Source organism: Carcharhinus amblyrhynchos, chromosome 7, assembly GCF_965287045.1.
Source record: "Carcharhinus amblyrhynchos chromosome 7, sCarAmb.v2.hapA, whole genome shotgun sequence".
In the NCBI taxonomy this organism is placed as follows: Eukaryota; Metazoa; Chordata; class Chondrichthyes; order Carcharhiniformes; family Carcharhinidae; genus Carcharhinus; species Carcharhinus amblyrhynchos.
This window is the reverse complement of record NC_137330.1, coordinates 58,653,901-58,672,569: the sequence shown is the minus strand read 5'-3', so window position 1 is coordinate 58,672,569 and position 18,669 is coordinate 58,653,901. Positions and strand designations below refer to the sequence as shown.

General features: G+C 40.1%; 1 protein-coding gene across 1 annotated transcript in view; it reads right to left on the bottom strand.

Moving 5' to 3' along the window:
- Positions 1-18,669, bottom strand: part of LOC145344983 (intron Large complex component GCFC2-like) — a 45,957-nt gene that overhangs the window by 14,624 nt on the left and 12,664 nt on the right. Inside the window, exons 5-10 of the mRNA XM_080192411.1 lie at positions 16,164-16,261; positions 13,652-13,770; positions 9,402-9,588; positions 3,332-3,455; positions 1,516-1,597; positions 1,305-1,420 (exon numbers count right to left, since the gene is read on the bottom strand). Of these exons, the coding sequence (XP_080048537.1) occupies positions 1,305-1,420; positions 1,516-1,597; positions 3,332-3,455; positions 9,402-9,588; positions 13,652-13,770; positions 16,164-16,261 (726 nt within the window). The remainder of the gene's footprint in view (positions 1-1,304; positions 1,421-1,515; positions 1,598-3,331; positions 3,456-9,401; positions 9,589-13,651; positions 13,771-16,163; positions 16,262-18,669) is intronic.

The following is an 18,669-nucleotide window of genomic DNA, read 5'->3' as shown; positions in this document are numbered from 1 at the left end:
CACCCTCTTCCATTGGGAAAAGATATAAAAGTCAGATCTCGTACCAACCAACTCAAAAATAGCTTCTTCCCTGTTGTCATCACACTTTTGAATGGACCTACCTTACATTAAGCTGATCTTTCTTTACTCCCTAGCTATGACTGTAACATTTACATTCTGCAGTCTCTCCTTTTCTTCTCTATGAATTATATACTTTGTCGGTACAGTACACAAGAAACAATACTTTTCACTGTATACTAATACATGTGACAATAATAAATCAAATCAAAAAATTCTAACATGCCGTTTCATCAGAATTGGGGTAGATGCAGATTTGTACATTCCTCCCTCCCAATCATGGTAATGCTGGTGGTCCTGCTGCACATTTTCAACATTATTCTCTACTAGATGGCAGATCAAATTGACTGAACATTGAAATCTAAAGATATTCTTCCTGAACTCAATCCAACTGGCAGAAAAATATTAACCAGTCATTGAAACAAACACCAGCAATGTTAGTTTATTTTCTTTTCATCCACTTGCCAACCCCTATTAAAGAATCCACACATGGCAAAACCTAACAGGATTTGCAGGCATTTGGAATTTGGCACTTGCTGCTCATATTCATAGTATACCACTCATGGTAGTTCAAAAACAAATAAAATATTGCCCAAAAAATACAAATTTGCAGCATTTTACAATCTTGAGAGAGCAAGCCATTTTTGCATCTCCCAGGAACTTAAATTGGGAATTTCTCTAAAATAATCCTACGATGGAAGTGTAGTGCGTATTATTTCTAAAAAAAGGTGCAAAGCAAAATTGTAACCTATCAAAAACGCACATTCACATTTAATTTTATTAATTATACAGTAGTTAAATACTATAACATACAGTGGGTTAGTCAACAATGAGAATTAACGTTTCAGGCAGATAATTTCTGACAAATTCTATTAAATATTAAATGGTATTTTGTCTAACAGATAAATGCTGTGCATTTCCTGCAGTTTGTTGGATCTACCTTCACCAAATAAAATTTCCCCAAAGTATGATAGCCTACTTGGTATGCAAGTGAGACTTGGACTTTGCATAGTATAATTATAATACACTTTTACATGTATGCATTTACACATCATACCTACATTGACATGAACAACAAAAATACAAGACGCACCTTCACAAGTTTTTCTCTTAGCATTCTCCAATTATACACAAACATCATTATGAGTAGATAAATGATTTTACTGAGATGACAGGTAAAAAAGTTGTGTGCAACTTACACCAGATTTTGTAGAAGAGGAGGAGTTTAGAGAAGAAAAAAGCCGTACCTTCTTTCTGATGGAGGTCAGAGATATCGGCTGGCGCTACTTCGTCATCACTGGACAGACCTTTGTGATGGTCTGCTTCCTTTCCAGCTGCTTTTCTTAACTGCTCCCTATGAGCCCTATATTGGAAAAGTGTAGAGTTAACATTAATTCAATATCAATAAATACTTTACAATTTAAAGTGGGAGCATGTTCAGAGATCCAGCTTCCTCACCTTCTTGCCTCTCGTTTTTCAACACGCTGTTGTTTTGCTTTGACACTGTCAATGTCACTTCCACTGCTGGCAGCAGCTTTACCTGCAGAAACACAGCATCTTATAACAAAAAACAAAAACAGCCCGGGAAACAGGCCCTTTGGCCCAACGAGCCCGCGCCACCATCTCTACGCCACCAGTTCCCCTCTCCACCCACGACCCTTGTCTAATGTTTTATGGCCATCCAGATTGAGGGAAACTGATTTAGGGACAATTTATTCCTGCCAATCAGCCTAACAGCACATCTTTGGGGTGTGGGAGGAAACCAGAGCACCTGGAGAAAACCCACGCAAGCACGGGGAGAATGCGCAAACTCCCACAGACACCGGCCCAAATCCATGTGTCTGCACAGCAATCAGTGATAGTCACTGAGCTGTCGTCTTGCCCAGTATCTGGCCCAGTTTAGGCACACACTAACGACATGAAGCATTAGGCCAATCTCGAACAACCAAGACTACTTCGACATTAATGAATCTTCCAGGCAACTCAATAATTAATACACGTTATTACTATTTATGTGACATTGCAAACAACATATTTTAAACATTAATGATTTTTTAAAATTATTTCCAGTTTATGCCTCAATAGCACAGCACTGTGCCTAATTCCACTTGTGCATTATATTAAAATAAACAAATGCACAGAAAGAAGACTTTAAAAATTGTCATTTTATGCCTTGCGTTTAAATGTTATCACCCTAATGACACTAAAGTCGGAGGAGTTGTAGACAGTGAGGATGGATGTTACAGTTTGCAGTGGGACCTAGATAAGCTGCAGAGCTGGGCTGAGAGGTGGCAAATGGAGTTTAATGCGGAAAAGTGTGAGGTGATTCACTTTGGAAAGAGTAACAGGAATACAGAATATAGGGCTAATGGAAGGAATCTAGGTAGTGTCAACGAGCAGAGGGATCTCAGTATACATGTGCATAGATCCCTTAAAGTCGGCACCCAGGTTGATAAGGTTGTTAAGAAAGCGTACAGTGTGTTAGCTTTTATTGGTAGAGGGATTGAATTTCGGAGCCGTGAGATCATGTTGCAACTGTACAAAACTCTGGTGCGGCCCCACTTGAGAGTACTGCGTACAGTCCTGGTCACCGCATTACAAGAAAGATGTGGAAGCACTGGAAAGGAGGAGGTTTACCAGGATGTTGCCTGGTATGGTGGGAAGGTCTTATGAGGAAAGGCTGAGGGACTTGAGGTTATTTTCGTTACAGAGAAGAAGGTTAAGAGGTGACCTAATTGAGGCATGCATACAAGATGATCAGAGGATTAGATAGGGTGGACAGTGAGAGCCTTTCTCCTCGGATGGTGATGGCTAACACGAGGGGACATAGCTTTAAATTGAGGGGTGATAATTATAGGACGGATGTCAGAGGTAGGTTCTTTACTCAGAGGGTACTAAGGGTGTGGAATGTCCTGCCTGCAGCAGTTGTGGACTCGCCAACTTTAAGGGCGTTCAAATGGTCATTGGATAGGCATATGGATAACATTGGAATAGTTTAGGTTAAAGGGTCATTAATTGGTTCCACTGGTCGGCGCAACATTGAGGGCTATAATGTTCTATGTTCTAATTTCAACTGTATTGAAATGGGTCCACTTTTTACAATTAGTTGCAAATATATAAACTGGTAATCCATTATTGATTAAATGGTTTACCTGAAATTTATTAAGAGTTATTAAATTTCAATTTGAAAGATCAGACAAAAAGAAATAAGGCTCACAGGAAGACCTTAACAGAGCCAGAATTTACAAGATTAACTATTAATGAGCACACTAACTTGAAAGCTGCCAAACATCAGTTGATTCATCTTGAACATCATCCTGTCTGCGTTGGAAAAGAGTTCTTGCCTGCTCTCTCAGTAGCTGATGCATTTCAGATTCCAGTTCATTGATAATACGTATCTAAAATAAATTATTTCAGTTATTTAGGGCAAGACAGTGACATAGTAGGTCGCGCTTCTGCCTGACAGCGCCAGGACCCCAGTGCGATTCAAGCCTCGGGTGACTTTGTGTGGAGTTTGCATGTTCTCCCCGTGTCTGCATGGGTTTCCTCTGGGTGCTCCAATTTCCTTCTACAGTCTTAAAAGTCACTGCAGACACAATGGGCCGAATGGCCTCCTTCTGCACTGCAAAGACTCAAGTGTTGCATTTCCTCTCTACCCATTGTGAGTTATGTATTTTATACACTGCAATCTCAATACTTATAAACTATAGTTCCAAGTGTGAAGGACAGGTTTTACTACCTGTTGTTTTAACACAAACACAGTTATATTTTGTGAAGGCAGCAATGCAATGCACATGCTCTTTGCACTTATGGAAATTGTTGCCTACTGAATAGTACAATATCTAAGTTATGGTTTAAGATTTTAATTAATCTTCATAGCAAAAAGGCAATTTCCATAAGCAAATGGGGTCCCTTATGAGTTGAATCCTGCATTGTTTTGTGCGGAGACTAACAATTACCCTTCAACTATTGTATGACACACCAAAGACCATGCAGGATGCCCATCACATTCTTCTGAGAAGTGGTAAATACCACAACTTCACACTGCCAAATTTAGGTTAAAACTAACAGACTTATCTGCAAATTAAGTATTATGAAGAATAAAATAAAGCACTTATCATACAAATCCTTAGAAACAACAAAGTCAGAGTCAGTTTGTAAAGGATTACAACAAGTCCTTTAGAATTTTTCTTCTACAAAATACAGTAACCTGCAAAATTTTCCAATGCAAATTCAAGATCCATCTCACAAAGCTTAACTTCACTAGAAATATAAACTAAAATAAAGAGTTAGAACAGCGTACTTTTGCAAACAGAAGCATTTACTCTTAAGTGTCAATGTTAAGATTGGTCTTAACAATTAACAATGGTCTTGCTCCCATGACTAATCCATGATGGGTCAGCCAGAGCGACAACTGCAACGAAATTCATTCACGTAAACACAGAAACTAGGAGTAGGCCATTCAGCTCTACAAGCCTGCTCTGCCATTCATTTTGATCATGGCTGATCATCAAATTCAATATCCTGATTCCCACTTATCCCTTGACCCCCTTAGTCCCAAGAGCTATAGTTCATTTCTTCTTGAAATCAGATAACATTCTGGCCTCAGCTACTTTCTGTGGTTGTAATTCCACACATTCACCACTCACTGGGTGAAGAAATTTGTCCTCATCTAAAAGGTTTACCCCTTACCCTCAAACTATGAGCCCTAGTTCTTGACTCGCCCACCATTTGGAACATTCTTCTGAACTACCTCCCTTTTTGAATACCGGGCTAATATTAGCTACCCTCCAATCTGTAGGAACCAGCCAGAATCCAAAGAATTTTGGAAGATAACCACTATTTTTACCACTAATCTACTTTTTCCAGGGCCACTTCCTTAAATACTCTGGTATTAAGATTATCAGGACCTGGAGATTAATCCATCTTCAATTTCCCCAAAACTGTCTACTAAATACTGTTGGGATTTTATAAGTTTTTATGAGATCCCCTCTCACTCTTCTAAACTCCAGTGAATATAATCCCAACCAACTTAATCTCTCCTCATATGATGAATCAGCCATCCCAGGAATCAGCCTGGCAAACCTTCACTGTACTCCCTTTATAGCAAGGACATCCTTCCTTTGCTGAGGACACCAAAACTGCACACAATACTCCAGGTGTGGCCTCAAGAACACCCCATACAAGTGCAGCAAAACATCCCTATTTCTATACTCAAACCCCCTGACTATGAAGGCCAACATATCATTTGCCTTCTTTACTGTTTGCTGTACCTGTACGTTTACTTTCAGTAACTGATGCACGAGGACACCAATGTCTCGCTGAGTATCCACTTCTCTCAATTTACACTCAAGTAATAATCTGTCCTCCTATTATTGTTACCAACGTGGATAACCTCACATTTATCCACATTATACTGCATCTGATATGCATATGCCCACACATTCAGTCTGTCAAATCACACTGAAGCATCTCTGCATCCTCTCACACCTCACCCTCCCATCCAACTGTGTATCATTGTAAATTTGGAGATATACATTCAGTTCCCTCTTCCAAGTCAACAATCTGTAATGTGAACAATTGCGGAACTCCTCTAGTCAGACTGCCAATCAGAAAAAGATCCATTTATGCCAACCCTTTACTTCCTATCTGCTAACCAGTTTTCTATCCATCAAGAAATTCTTTTGTCAAGCATGATTGTCCTTTTGTAAATCCATGCTGACTTTGTCTGATTATACCATTGCTTCCAAATGCTGAGTTATGAAATCCTTGATAATGGATTCTTGCGACTTCCCCAGTACCGACGTTAGGCTCACTGGTCTATGGTTCCATTTTCACTCTACCTCCCTTTTTGAACAGCGGGTGTACATTAGCTACCTTCCAATCTGTAGGAACCAGTCCAGAGTCCAAAGAATTTTGGAAATTAACAACCAATGGATCTACTTTTCCCAGTGCCACTTCCTTAAATATTCTGGGATTAAGATTGTCAGGATCTCAAGATTTATCCACCTTCAATCCCACCAATTTTCCCAAAACCGTTTCTCTACTAAAACTGATTTTCTTCAGCTTCTCACTAAAACTTGTTTCTCTCAGAACTTCTGGTGCATTACTCATGTCTTTGTTTGTGAAGACTGAAGCAAAGCATGAATTTAATTCCTCATGTAGTATCGCTTCTAGCAGCACTTTATTTCTTGGGAGCCAGCAGTGTGATCTGCCCCTATCTGCATGCCCTGTATGGCGTTCACCTTTGATATAGATGTACGCAGTTACCTCCCATTTGGGCTTTCCTGATCTGTTGCAGTCTGTGTGGCATAGGTACATCAACAATGGAGGCATCTTTGTGACATCTGGATATAACTGAGCAGCTTGCTAAGCCACTTCAGTGGGCAGTTAACAGTAAGTCACATGTAGACCTGACAGGCTAAGGACAGCAGTTTTCCTTCCTTAAAGGACATATGTGATGTTGGTGTACCTTTCAGAAATGTTTTTTTTAAAAAATCATGTTCTCTGTAGTTCTCACTCTCATTGCTGCCAATGAGAGTGAGAACTACTTAAATGGGGTTTGTTTACTTTTACTTTGGGATCTTTTATGACTCTGTATTGTTAGGAGGAAGGTCATGGGTTCTGGACAAATTTTTTTTGCCTTCTTAGTGATTTTAAGGTTTAATTTTCCGCTTAGCTGCAGTTTGAATTTTAGTTTTAGAAGGGACATCAACCCGGAAAGAAGTGTCTCTCTCGCTCCCAGGTTTTGGAAATTCTGTTGGTTAGCTGAAAGCAAGGCTTATTGCCTTCCTGGAGTAAAGAATCTGCTGTTGGTGGCTTGACCAGGGTCTCTCCCTGGTGTTTTGGGAAGCTGTTCTGAGTGTAGTAACAGAACTGCAGCATTCATCTAAAGGACTTAATTTCAATATTACATGACCATGGCTCTGTTAAACCTGTGGAAGGATTTTGTTTATGGGATTGTTTGATTAGAACATCTTAGATGTATTTGTTAAGGGTTATACATTATTGTGGTTTTGTTTGTGATTGATTAAAGTTTTTGCTAATATTCTTAGTATACAAGGTAACTATACTCTCAGATAAACTTTGTTTGACAAAACCCCCAGTGGGTCATTTGAATCATATCTGAGACGAAACATATCATGCTTATCCAAGCCAAATTCAGGGTGCAAAACGTATGATCCAGGCTGGCCCCATAAAATACTTCTGACCTGAACCATAATACATTGGTATATCAGAAGAGTAAGAAGTCTCACAACGCCAGGTTAGAGTCTAACAGGTTTATTTGGTAGCACAAGCTTACAGGGTGTCACTCCTTCAAGTGAGTGAGGAGTTGTATTCATAAACAGGGCACTTACAGACACAAACTCAATTTACCTGATTGTGAACAGAACTCCTCACTCACCTGAAGAAGGAATGACACTCCAAAAACTTGTGCTACCAAACAAACCTGTTGGACTTTAACCTGGTGTTGTGAGACTTTTCACTATGTTTACCCTAGTCCAATGCTGGCATCTCCACATCATGGGTGACAGAACAGATCAGGGTTGAAAGAGAATGGAATGGTCCTGAAATCATGCAGATGAAGTGAGTGGACCAATTTTGTTCCTTACCCACCCTTGATCTGAACGATGCAGACAAGCTGCAAATCACGGCTCCTGCACCCAGAAATCATGAACTTTTAGCCCAATTAATTAACTTACTTCTTCCAGTATGAAGGCTCACTGTACTTATCTGATAGCAAAGCAAAATAACCCAGTTTCTTGCATCAGGCTTTTTCCTAATTTACCCATTTCCCAATATCAATTGGGAAAAAGGAATGCCTAAGATGAACTACTTCATCAGTGAGGAGGGAAACTAGAATACCTGGCTGCTCTTGCACACTTCCCCTCAGTTAATTTTAAAAAGGAAAACCCAGGGAGCTTATTACTTAGCTGGGGGACAGACAGTGCATGCAGCAGGGGAAAAACACAATGATTTATCCAGCAACGACTGGAGTATATACAGTTAATCTCATATTAAAACCAGCTGGAAATGCTGTCTGTGAAAAACCTGCTGTAGTTATGCTGATTTGCATAAAACATTTTCTTAATTCATGAAGGGAATTTCCAATTTTTACAAAACATGGGATCTAAATTTTATATTGATAGTTCTGTGTTGTCATTTCCAGATTACTGCAGTAACAAAAAGAAAGCATGCTTGATAAGAAGCTAAGACACACAAGGTTCAGCACATCTTGTAAGAAAAAAATAAGAAACTTACCCATACACGATCCCCTACAAACGACAACCTATGTACAACGTATAACCCCCTACAATTTCCTCTCCCAACAACTACACAGCTGAGACTGGGAATGCTGTGGAGCAGACACAGCCTGCAACATGCTCAACATTGCTAGGAGAAATTAAATAATCAAAGCGCATAAAATATATTTATCTTGAGATAATTTTCAGTGTTAAGCTTACTAGGGGGCAGAAGCAAACAACTGTTTAGGTTACAGGAATGTAGTGATGAAAAAAGTATTATAGATGTCACCACACATGGCAACCTGAGCAAGTCTTTCTACCAAATGTCACATTTTTTTGACAAATTAGCAATTCATTTTTAGAAGAATACTAAAACTCAAACATGTACATTTAGTCAATCACTTTCCTAAAATCTGTTATTTTGTCGGCAAAGATACAAAAGATGCGTTTTACCTGAATTATTGCAAAAACAAGTGATTTAAAAACATTCTACCCTTACTATAAGCACTGTAACAGTTAGATTATAGAGCTTTCCAGGTTAGCTGGCCTTCAGTAATACAAACTAGATCTAATGGTTCAGATTCAGTTCAACGGTTTCTCCACAAATTTTGACTATGCACTTGACTGGAAAATTTAATCATGATTGTGCATTGTCCTGTGGAACATCTGGAGGAAATCCACACAGACACGGGGGGAGAACGTGCAGACTCCGCACAGATAGTGACCCAAGCTGGGAATCGAATCCGGGGCCCTGGCGCTGTCAGGCAGCAGTGCTAACCACTGTGTCACCATGCCACCCTATATATGGAGGACCAGTCAAGTTTTATGGAAAGGTGCTACTTTAACTAATCAACCTATGCAAAGAATGTCTTACATCACTGTGTGAAGTCACTCATATTTTAAAATCAATCTAACTCAGGATTATAACACAGGCCAGGTAACCAAATTCTTATGCGTTAAAGCTCGTCTCACCTCAGAAGTATTCATGTCATTGGCTTGGATGAATAAAGTTAAGCTGAAACATAATTGGCTGCTATGTATTTCTGATTCTAAAAACACTTAATAAATAGATCAACCATATTTTATTAAGGCTTGTACCTTTTCATTGAAGCAGTTAGTCAGGTTTTGAACGTAGGTCCTCATTTCTTGATAAAATTTGTAGCGGTGACCAGGGTCAGGAGTATCTTCCAAGTGTTCAATTGTACTTTGTGAACTCTCAGCTAACACCTGGATTTTCTCATGCTCTTGTTGATGTGAACGGCGTACTTCTTGCAGAGACTCCAATCTGAAGAAAGTATGCTGAGCAGTTAAAAAAAGTAGTGGGAACAGGAGAAAGACAGAAAATTCTACAAATGCACGGCAGTCAGTACCAGAGAGAATAAAAACATTTTGGCCCAAAATTTCATCAGAATGGAAGGGCTTTACGCCTTAGCCAAAAGGGCACCAGAGCCACAATTCTGGAAGCAGCAGGTTATGGTTTGCACATCCTTGGTTCGCAGATGTAGCTGTATATGTGAAAGTGTGGATGCCTTCACATAACTCCAATTTTAATTAGTGGGATGTCCATAACACAATTCATGGGCCTTAAGCATTTCAACAAAAGGTCTAAAGCTGCTGGAGTTCTTCGAAGAGATTGGGTACCTTTTGTAAAGACCCAAAAATCCCTTTGTGAGAGATCAAATGCCCCATTGAGAATATTAAAAGTAGACATTAATGTGCATAGAATGTGGATAAACTCAGTAGAACTGTCAAGATATTAAAATCCACAAGCTTTTTAATTAGAAAAAAGGGGCAGCCTGCCCTGGCTGCACAATTTCATTAATTGTCTGCTCACATAAGCCGAGGGTCATTATTATAGGATTAGTATTGTACGACTGATTCCACATCCCGTCATCATCACAGTGGTGGACCTGTAAGTTCATAGTTTGATTGACAGCTCTAAATGGTCGACGTGGGATTATGAATATAAGACTTTGTTTTCACAAGAGATTAAGTCATGGATGGAATTTAGTACCTGAAGGAATTTAAAGACACCAAAAGATTTTTTGAAAGAATTAAGTCACCAATAGACACTTAGAACTTTTTTTCATCTCAGCATGGCTGAGGCTCCCATAGATACTGGATGAATTGACATACATGGGGTGGCACTAAGTCAACATAGGGACTATAAAGAGCAATGGGTTAGCATGGAAGTTACAAGGGGTGCAGGGATGAGTTGGGGGGGGGGGGGGGGACATGAGTTTGGCATGCAGAGTGTGGGTGGACAAATGGTTATGAGGATTGGGGGCTATAGAGTTGTTATTTTGTTTTTCTTGCAATTGGAACAAAGACCCAGACCAATGAGACAGGCTTTACACACCTCCACACCAGCAGCCTCCGGGGCTCCTCTGTGGATGGCGAGAGCCTCTCCCATTAGCTAGTAAAAAGAGGCCTTTAAAGACCTTGAATTTTTCCATCACAATTTGCATAGTCAGGATATAAAGGATTGGTGATGATCAGTTCCCTACCCATTTGATTGTTGTAAACGCCCACTAATGTCATTTAGGGAAGCAAATCAACCATCCTTACCTGTCTGGTCTACATGTGACTCCAGGCCCACAACAATGTGGTTGCCTTTTAAATGCCCTCTGAAATGGTCCAGCAAACCACTCAGTTCAAGGGCAATTAGGGATTGGCAATAAACGCTGGCCCAGCCAGCGATGCTCACATCCCCTGAATGAATAAGAAGATATATGATTAACTGCGTCAAAGGCTAAAGATAAGTTCTCCTCCTCATCATCATCCAGCTGGGTGTAGCTGCTCTCATCTCATCTCGCTGTATGCTTATTTAATTGTAGTTAAAGAATCACTTGTAATGACTCCTGCATAGAGGGTCAATTCTTGGTCCCTCCCTAATTTTCATCCTGATACTGCCCTCGGCAACAACATCTAAAAGCACAGCATTTGTTTTCACATTTACACTGAAAACACCCAGTTCCATCTCATCACCATCACTCGAGTCCACCATTATTGTTAAATTAACAAACTGCTTATTCAAAATCTAGCAGTGTAAGAGAAATTTCCCCCAAGTAAATAGTGGACAGACTGAAGCAATTGTTTTTGGTCTTTGCTTCAAACTCCATCCCTCTTCCCATTTATAGTCTGTTCACAATACTGATGTTATATCTGACCCCAAGAAAAATTGTTGAACACAAATTTGCAGACTGTATTTCCTCCAAATTATCGTTGCATGATTTGGCTACTGTTATGGCTCTTCTGCGCTGAAACTCTCATTCATGCCTTTGGTACCTCTAAACCCGACTACTCCAATGCACTTTTCGTTGGTCAGTGCTCAGTTGTGTGTTAAAGCTTGCAGAAAATTCCATTCCCCTATCAACGCGGTGTTTAATGACTTACATTGGTTTCTGATCAAGCTACGTCTTGATTTTAAAATTTGCATCCTTGTTTTTAAGACCCTCCATTGTCTTGTCCGTCCCAATTTCACTAATCCCCATCAGCCTCACAACAGATATCCACGCTCATCTCATTTTGGCCTCAAGCATCTGCGAATTTCATTGCCCCACCATTGTCTATGCCCCAAGCTCTGAAATTTCCTCTCTAGATCTTTCTGCCTCTCTCCTTCTTTAAGAAGTTCCTTAAAATCTATCTATTTGAGCAAGCTTTTAGTTATCTGTAGCTCAGCAGCACATTTTATTTTATTATTCTCCTGTGAAGCACCTTGGAAGATTTTACTACAATAGAGATGCTGAATAAGTAAGTTATTGTTGTTGAAGTTTTAAACCCTAATAAATGTTATGAACAAAAATAAAAATCATGCACAAAAGGAACAAATGCAAATGGGCACACCACTGTGTCACCCAGCAAAGATCTAATGACATATGGCAGCCTATGGGTTATTTTAAGCAAACATGCAAGTCCAATCAATAAACTGTATTTCCCACTGAAAATCTATTAAAGAATAGCCATACAGAAATTATTGAAAAGTGAAAAGTTTAGTTGTCATCCTACAATAACACAAACCAATATTTAGAACTGCACATTCAAAAGTATGATGTTTAAATAGGAACTATGTCCACCGATGCATAGAAACTACGTGTGAGCACGGTTTCAGGATTATAAAAAGCAATTGTGCTGCAAGCAGCCCTGGTGAAAGTAGTGAATTGTCAGCCTTGGCTCAGTGCTAGCATTGTGTAAGAGTCAGAATGTTGTGGGTTCAAGTCCTATTCCAGATATTCGAGTACAGTAATCTAGGATGACAGTTCAGCATTGTAATGAAGGAGTGCTACGTTTTCCGAGATGCTGTCTTTCCAATGACACATTAAGCCAAAGCCCATTCTGCCCTCTCAGGTGCACATCAAAGATCCAATGCCTTAATTCAAAGGACAGAGAATTTCCCCCTGGTGTCCTGAGCTATTATTTATCCTTCAGTCAATACAAGTGAAAAAAACACTTTATTTGGTCAGTATCTCATTACTACTTTGCTATGCACCAATTGGCTGCTGCCTCATCTTCCACAATGGTGACTGCACTTCAAATGTATGCAATGGTTGTGAAGCATTTTGTGACAGTGTGGGTGTAGAAAGCAGTACATAAATGAATAGCAGAGGAGCAATACAGTGGCACAGTGGTTAGCACTGCTGTTTCACAGCGCCAGGAACCCGGGTTCAATTCTGGCCTTGGGTGACTGTCTGTGTGGAATTTGTACACTCTCCCTGTGTCTGTGCGGGTTTCTTCTGGGAGCTCTGGTTTCCACCCAAAGATGTGCAGGTTAGGTGGATTGGCCATGCTAAATTACCCCTTAGATGGATTAGCCGTGGGAAATGTGTGAGGTTATGGGGATGGAGTGGGGAGAGGGCCTAGTTAAGATACTGTCAGAGACTCAGTGCAGACTCGATGGCCCAAATGGCCTTCTTCTGCACTGTAGGGATTCTATTCTAGGCTAATGACCTGTGTCTATGCAGTCTATCAAGTTAGCTGACTACAATGGCATCATTGGTCTTTCCACCTTGGGGTAGAGAGCTGAATCAACAAGAGCGCTACTTCCCAATCATTACACAGTGGCCTTTGTTGAATGTTCAGATGTTTGGATGCCAAGAGAGAGAAAGTGCTACTGCAATTCTTGCTTCAGTAAAATAACCCACAGAATCCCCTTTCTAGGTTTGCAGATGAAGAATAGCCAATTGAGTGAGATCACAGGGTGGGGCACTCATGTTGTTTTATCATTTAAGGCTACTTCCATGATCACTTATCAGAATGCAGAAACCTTTTTTAATTTTGAAGAGTACAATTTGCAACATACGAATGCTTTTTAAAAATAGTTAAAACTAAACAGCAAAACTTAAACATACTTAATGGTCAATCGCTTTTTAACAGTCTCCAAGTTGACTGGTGGTAGTTTTCTCCAAGTTTCCAGCATTTTACTCTTAATGAGTGTACCCGGCTGACTAGCAGTCTCAATATCTGGTGACTTAAAGAAAAACTTCAAATTCATTAAAAAATAAAAGCTGGAGAGAGAGAGAGAGATATTTATTAAAATGACATTTTAAAAGGCGATCTGCAACCGAATTTCTGCGAGTAAACAAAAGTATAATAATACCGATACTTGGAAAAGCTGACTGACAACCTGAAAAAAGCTGACAGCCAAAAAACCTGACTTCTCAAAAACAATGTACTATACAAATGTGAAAAGGCACTGAACAAAAACCAATGGCCAAAGCCACTGTTTCAAGATGACTGAATTAATAAATAACTTGGACTGTCCAAGATTTTTCTTATTTTAGGGATGGTAGCCACAATTTAGTTTTTGAGAGAAATAAAACCCAATAGCTTCTCATATAACATATAAAAAGCAATAATAATAAGAACATGGAGCTCCTTTGACGTCAACTACAGCTACACCTGATAAGCCATCAATTATAAGGAACAGAATAAAGGTCACACAAGTGATATTTTGCTATATAGAATTTAGATAGTTTAAACAGAAATTGAACACTGACGACGACATAACATTTCCAAGCGAAGTCTGAAAGCACATTACCCAGGTTTGACTTTTGGCATTTTTTGTTCCCTTTTGTAATATTTTGAAGTTTCATGTAGTTCAACATCAAACTTTAGGGAGAAGACAATGAGATGTACTCAAAGTAAGCTCTGAGATGCTGAAGAGAGGAAGCGTTACTTGAACCAGTGCTATCCGTTGTTCAGTAACTGGACTCCAGCTTTTGTGTTAATTAAGTTAACCCGAGTTAAGTGACTAAAAATGCATAGCAACTGGCTTAAGCAAAAGGCTCCATTCTGGTGTCTGGTTTGCATGAGGATGTGAACATACAAGAGGCAAAAATTCTACAATTCATAAAATTTGGCTCTATTTATGTTAGTCCATTAAAAAAAGTTTGCATTTACATAGTGCCTTTTCACACCCATCTCAAAGCAACTTATAGCCAATGAACTACTTCTGAATCACAATCAGTGTTGTAATGTAGGAAATGCTGCACAAATCTGCATACAGTAAGCTCCCAAAAACAACAGATAGTCTATTCTTGTGATGTAGATTGTGGGACAAATATTGGCCAGGATAGGGCTCTTCTTCAAATTAGTGCCATAGAATTTTTAAATCCATCCAAGCAATTGTTCAATGGCTCATCTGGAAAGTGACCCCTCTGACGGTGCAGTGCCTCTCACAACTACATTGGAATGTTTGCCTTGATTTTCATGCTGAAGTCCTATGGTGGGACTTGAATCCAGAACCTCCTGCCACTGAGGGAAACAGTTCTTCCAGGGATGTTCAAAGGATGCCTGGAATCACAAGTTAAGACCGCGTGGGTCTGTATGAAATCCACATACAGTGATCTCTTGATCTTAACGTTCCCTATTTGCCACCTGTCCAAAGTTAACTTTAGCAGATTCAGAGAGCTATAACTATACACATGGAATCCTGGTGACCTTGCTTGCCCCCACAAAAAAAACTCCTTTCAGTGTCACTACATCAAAGTCGAGTAGCTGAAAATGCCATCTGCTAACCAGAGTTATCATAGAATCCTTACAGTACAGGAGGCCATTCGGCCTATCAAGTCTGCACAGACCACAATCTTGTCTATTGACCAACTATTCCCATAATCCCATACATTTACTCTATAAATCCCCCTGACACTAGGGTCAACTTAGCATGGCCAATCAACCTAACCAGCACATCTTTGGACTGTGGGAAGAAACCAGACCACCAGGAGGGAACCCATGCAGACATGGCGGAAAAGTGCAATTCCACCCAGACAGTGACCCAAGGCCAAATGTGAACCTGGGCCCCTGGCACTGTGAGACAGCAACGCTCACCACTGTGCCACCAGGCTGCACCAAGGATTAGAAAGTTAGATTCAGAAAAAATGTTCCCAACGGCAGAGGAGTCCAGAACTAGGGGTCATAGTTTGAGGATAAGGGATAAGCCTTTTAGAACTGAGGTGAGGAGAAATTTCTTCACCCAGAGGGTGGAGAATGTGTGGGATTTACTCCTACAGAATGTAGTTGAGGGCAAAACGTTGTCTGATTTCAAGAAAAAATTAGATATCGCTCTTGGGGCTAAAGGGATCAAGGGATATGTGGGTCGGGGGGATCAGGATATTGAATTTGATTATCAGCCATGATCAAAATGAATGGCGGAGCAGGCTCGAAGGGCTGAATGGCCTACTGCTGCTTCTAGTTTCACAAGCATCTCATTTCACCGGAGAATTGGTTAGCATGGGCAGGAGACCACCAGGGATGTTCAATGTTCCTCTTCATTTTGGATTTGTGAGCAATAAGACAAGGAGGTGCATTAACTAAACCATTCAATTCTATTTAACTGCAAAATACAAATGCATCAAACCTTACTGGAAACACTTTTACTCTTTGGATTTGCTGCTGCTCCCACAGTTTCTGATCATCATCCTCTTCACTTTTTAAGCTCTCGTCATCACTTTCGTTTATACCTGAAATTATCAAGGTTAGAGATTACCACAGTTAATAAGAGAAGTAGTAACCTTCCAGCCTGCTCAGGTGTTTAATAAGATCATGAATAAATTAGTACATCAACTCAACTTTCCTGTTCTATCCCCTCAGATTCCCTTAGTGCCCAAAAGTCTATTCATCTTATCTTCAATATACTTAACGAATTAGCACACATAACTTCCTGCAGGAGACAGTTCAAGAGATTCATAACTTTCTGAGTAAGACATTTCTCCTCATCTCAGTCTTTAATGGGCAACCTCTTGTTCTGAAACTGTGACCCTGATTTCATACTCTCCAGCCAGGGGAAATAATCTGAGAATCTACCCCAGGAGGAAATCGTATATACGGCAAAATTTTAATCACTTTCATGAATTTTGAAGCTAATGAGTTCCTGCTAGTTGGGACCCCTGCAGTTACTGAATCTGTGGTTAGCACTGCTGTTTCACAGCTCCAGGGACCTGGGTTTGATTCCCAGCTTGGGTCACTGTCTGTGTGGAGTTTGCACATTCTTCTCATGTCTGCGTGGGTTGCCACCGAGTGCTCCGGTTTCCTCCTACAGTCCAAAGATGTGCAGGTTCAGTTGAGTGGCCACACTAAAATTGCCCCTTAGTATCCTGAGATGCGTAGGTTAGAGAGATTAATGAGTAAATATGTAGGGATGTGGGGGTAGGGCCTGGGTGGGATTGTGGTCGGTGCAGACTCAATGGATCAAATGGCCTCTTCCTACACTGTAGGGTTTTTATGGTTCTATTAAAAGTTCATCTTGTAGTGACCTTTGTTAACAATGAATACTGTATGTCCCCATTCAAGTTCCATTTTTATTAGACTTTGTTCTCAGAATGTGATTTAAGCTGGAAAGGTCACTTTCTAGTTGTCTGGAGGTTCTGATTCTTGAATCGCTACATTTGTTGTGGTAATGATGATTGGTAGGGAATTCCAAAGCATCATGCAAGTGATGAGAAAAGAACAGGGATACAAGTCTAATTCAGAGTAATACCTGTCTTGGACTTACAGTATCCCCAAAACTGGCAATGCGAGCACCTCTCTTCTGAATACTAGCGACTAGAGTCCCGATCCACTCGCCCTCTCCTTACAGTACAACCCCCTCAACACAGAAATCAATCACGTGAACCATAACTGTACCCTCCACTGAGGCAAGTGCATCCTTCTTTATAGCACAATGAAAAATGAAATTTCAGAAATCAGAAACAGAGTAACCTTCAAATGATGCTACATGATAACAATCTTCCTACAAATACAATATGAACAACAGGATTTCAAGATTAAGTTTGTTATAGCCATCTCCTCTTCATCTTCAACAGCGCCACCATTGTGGAGTTACTTCCTGACCATTTAAAATCTATCATCCACAAAGCACAAATCAGAAAAGGAATGGAACATCCACCACTCATCTGGATGGATAAAATACACTTAAGAATGTCAACAACATTTGGGATAGAACCAGTTTATTGGTACCATAGACTGAATATGCAATGCCTTCCTTACTGGTTAAATGTGACTGCAGTATGTTCAGAAAGCAATGCAGCAAAATTACTTCCATTCATTGTGATCATCACCACGAAGAAGAACAAGAGCATCAAAGTTATCGGAACACTGACATCTCCAAGACATGTGCTACCTTCAGTTGGACAGGTATCCCTGCTCCTTTCTCATCACTTGCATAATGTCTTAACCCACTACCTAACACCATGGTGCAAGCGCCATCACAAAGCATTTCACAATGAGCCACCACTCCCTTCTCGGGAAAATTAGAAATGAGCAAAAAACATGGCATTGACAGCATCACCCACATTCTGAGAATAAATTAGAAAATAATGGAACTTGTTCAGGAAAGTATTTTAGACTATTGCAAGCTAAATATCTAGATCAAGTAAGCACCAAGATCTCAAACAGCTAATTTGTTAACCTAAAAATACAGAAAGGTGATAGAAATTTTCAGGAATGACTTTATTATTCCCTCTGACTTTGTAATACAACACAGCCTCTGGAATTAGGCAGCCAGTTGTCATGTACGACCTGACTTCATACATCATCCTTCGCACCCAGATTTAGTTATCTACAGATGTCATATCCAGGGGATTTCAACAGACTTTAGAAAAACCTTGGTGGGGTTAGACCACAGGGCAATGTTGGTGCTGGATTGGCTCTCTTAAGGCAGAGTCCATTTTTATTCAGGAAAGCAAGTGAACATAGTCATACAGCATGAGGCCACCATTTAACCCATCACGCTTGTGCTGGCTCTTGAAAGACTTATCTAATTAGTCCCCGTCCTTGGCCCTCTCTCCAAAGCTCTGCAAAGTTTTCTTCATCAAGCACACATCCAATTCCTTTGGAAAGTTAACCAATTAATCGACTTTTACCAATCTTT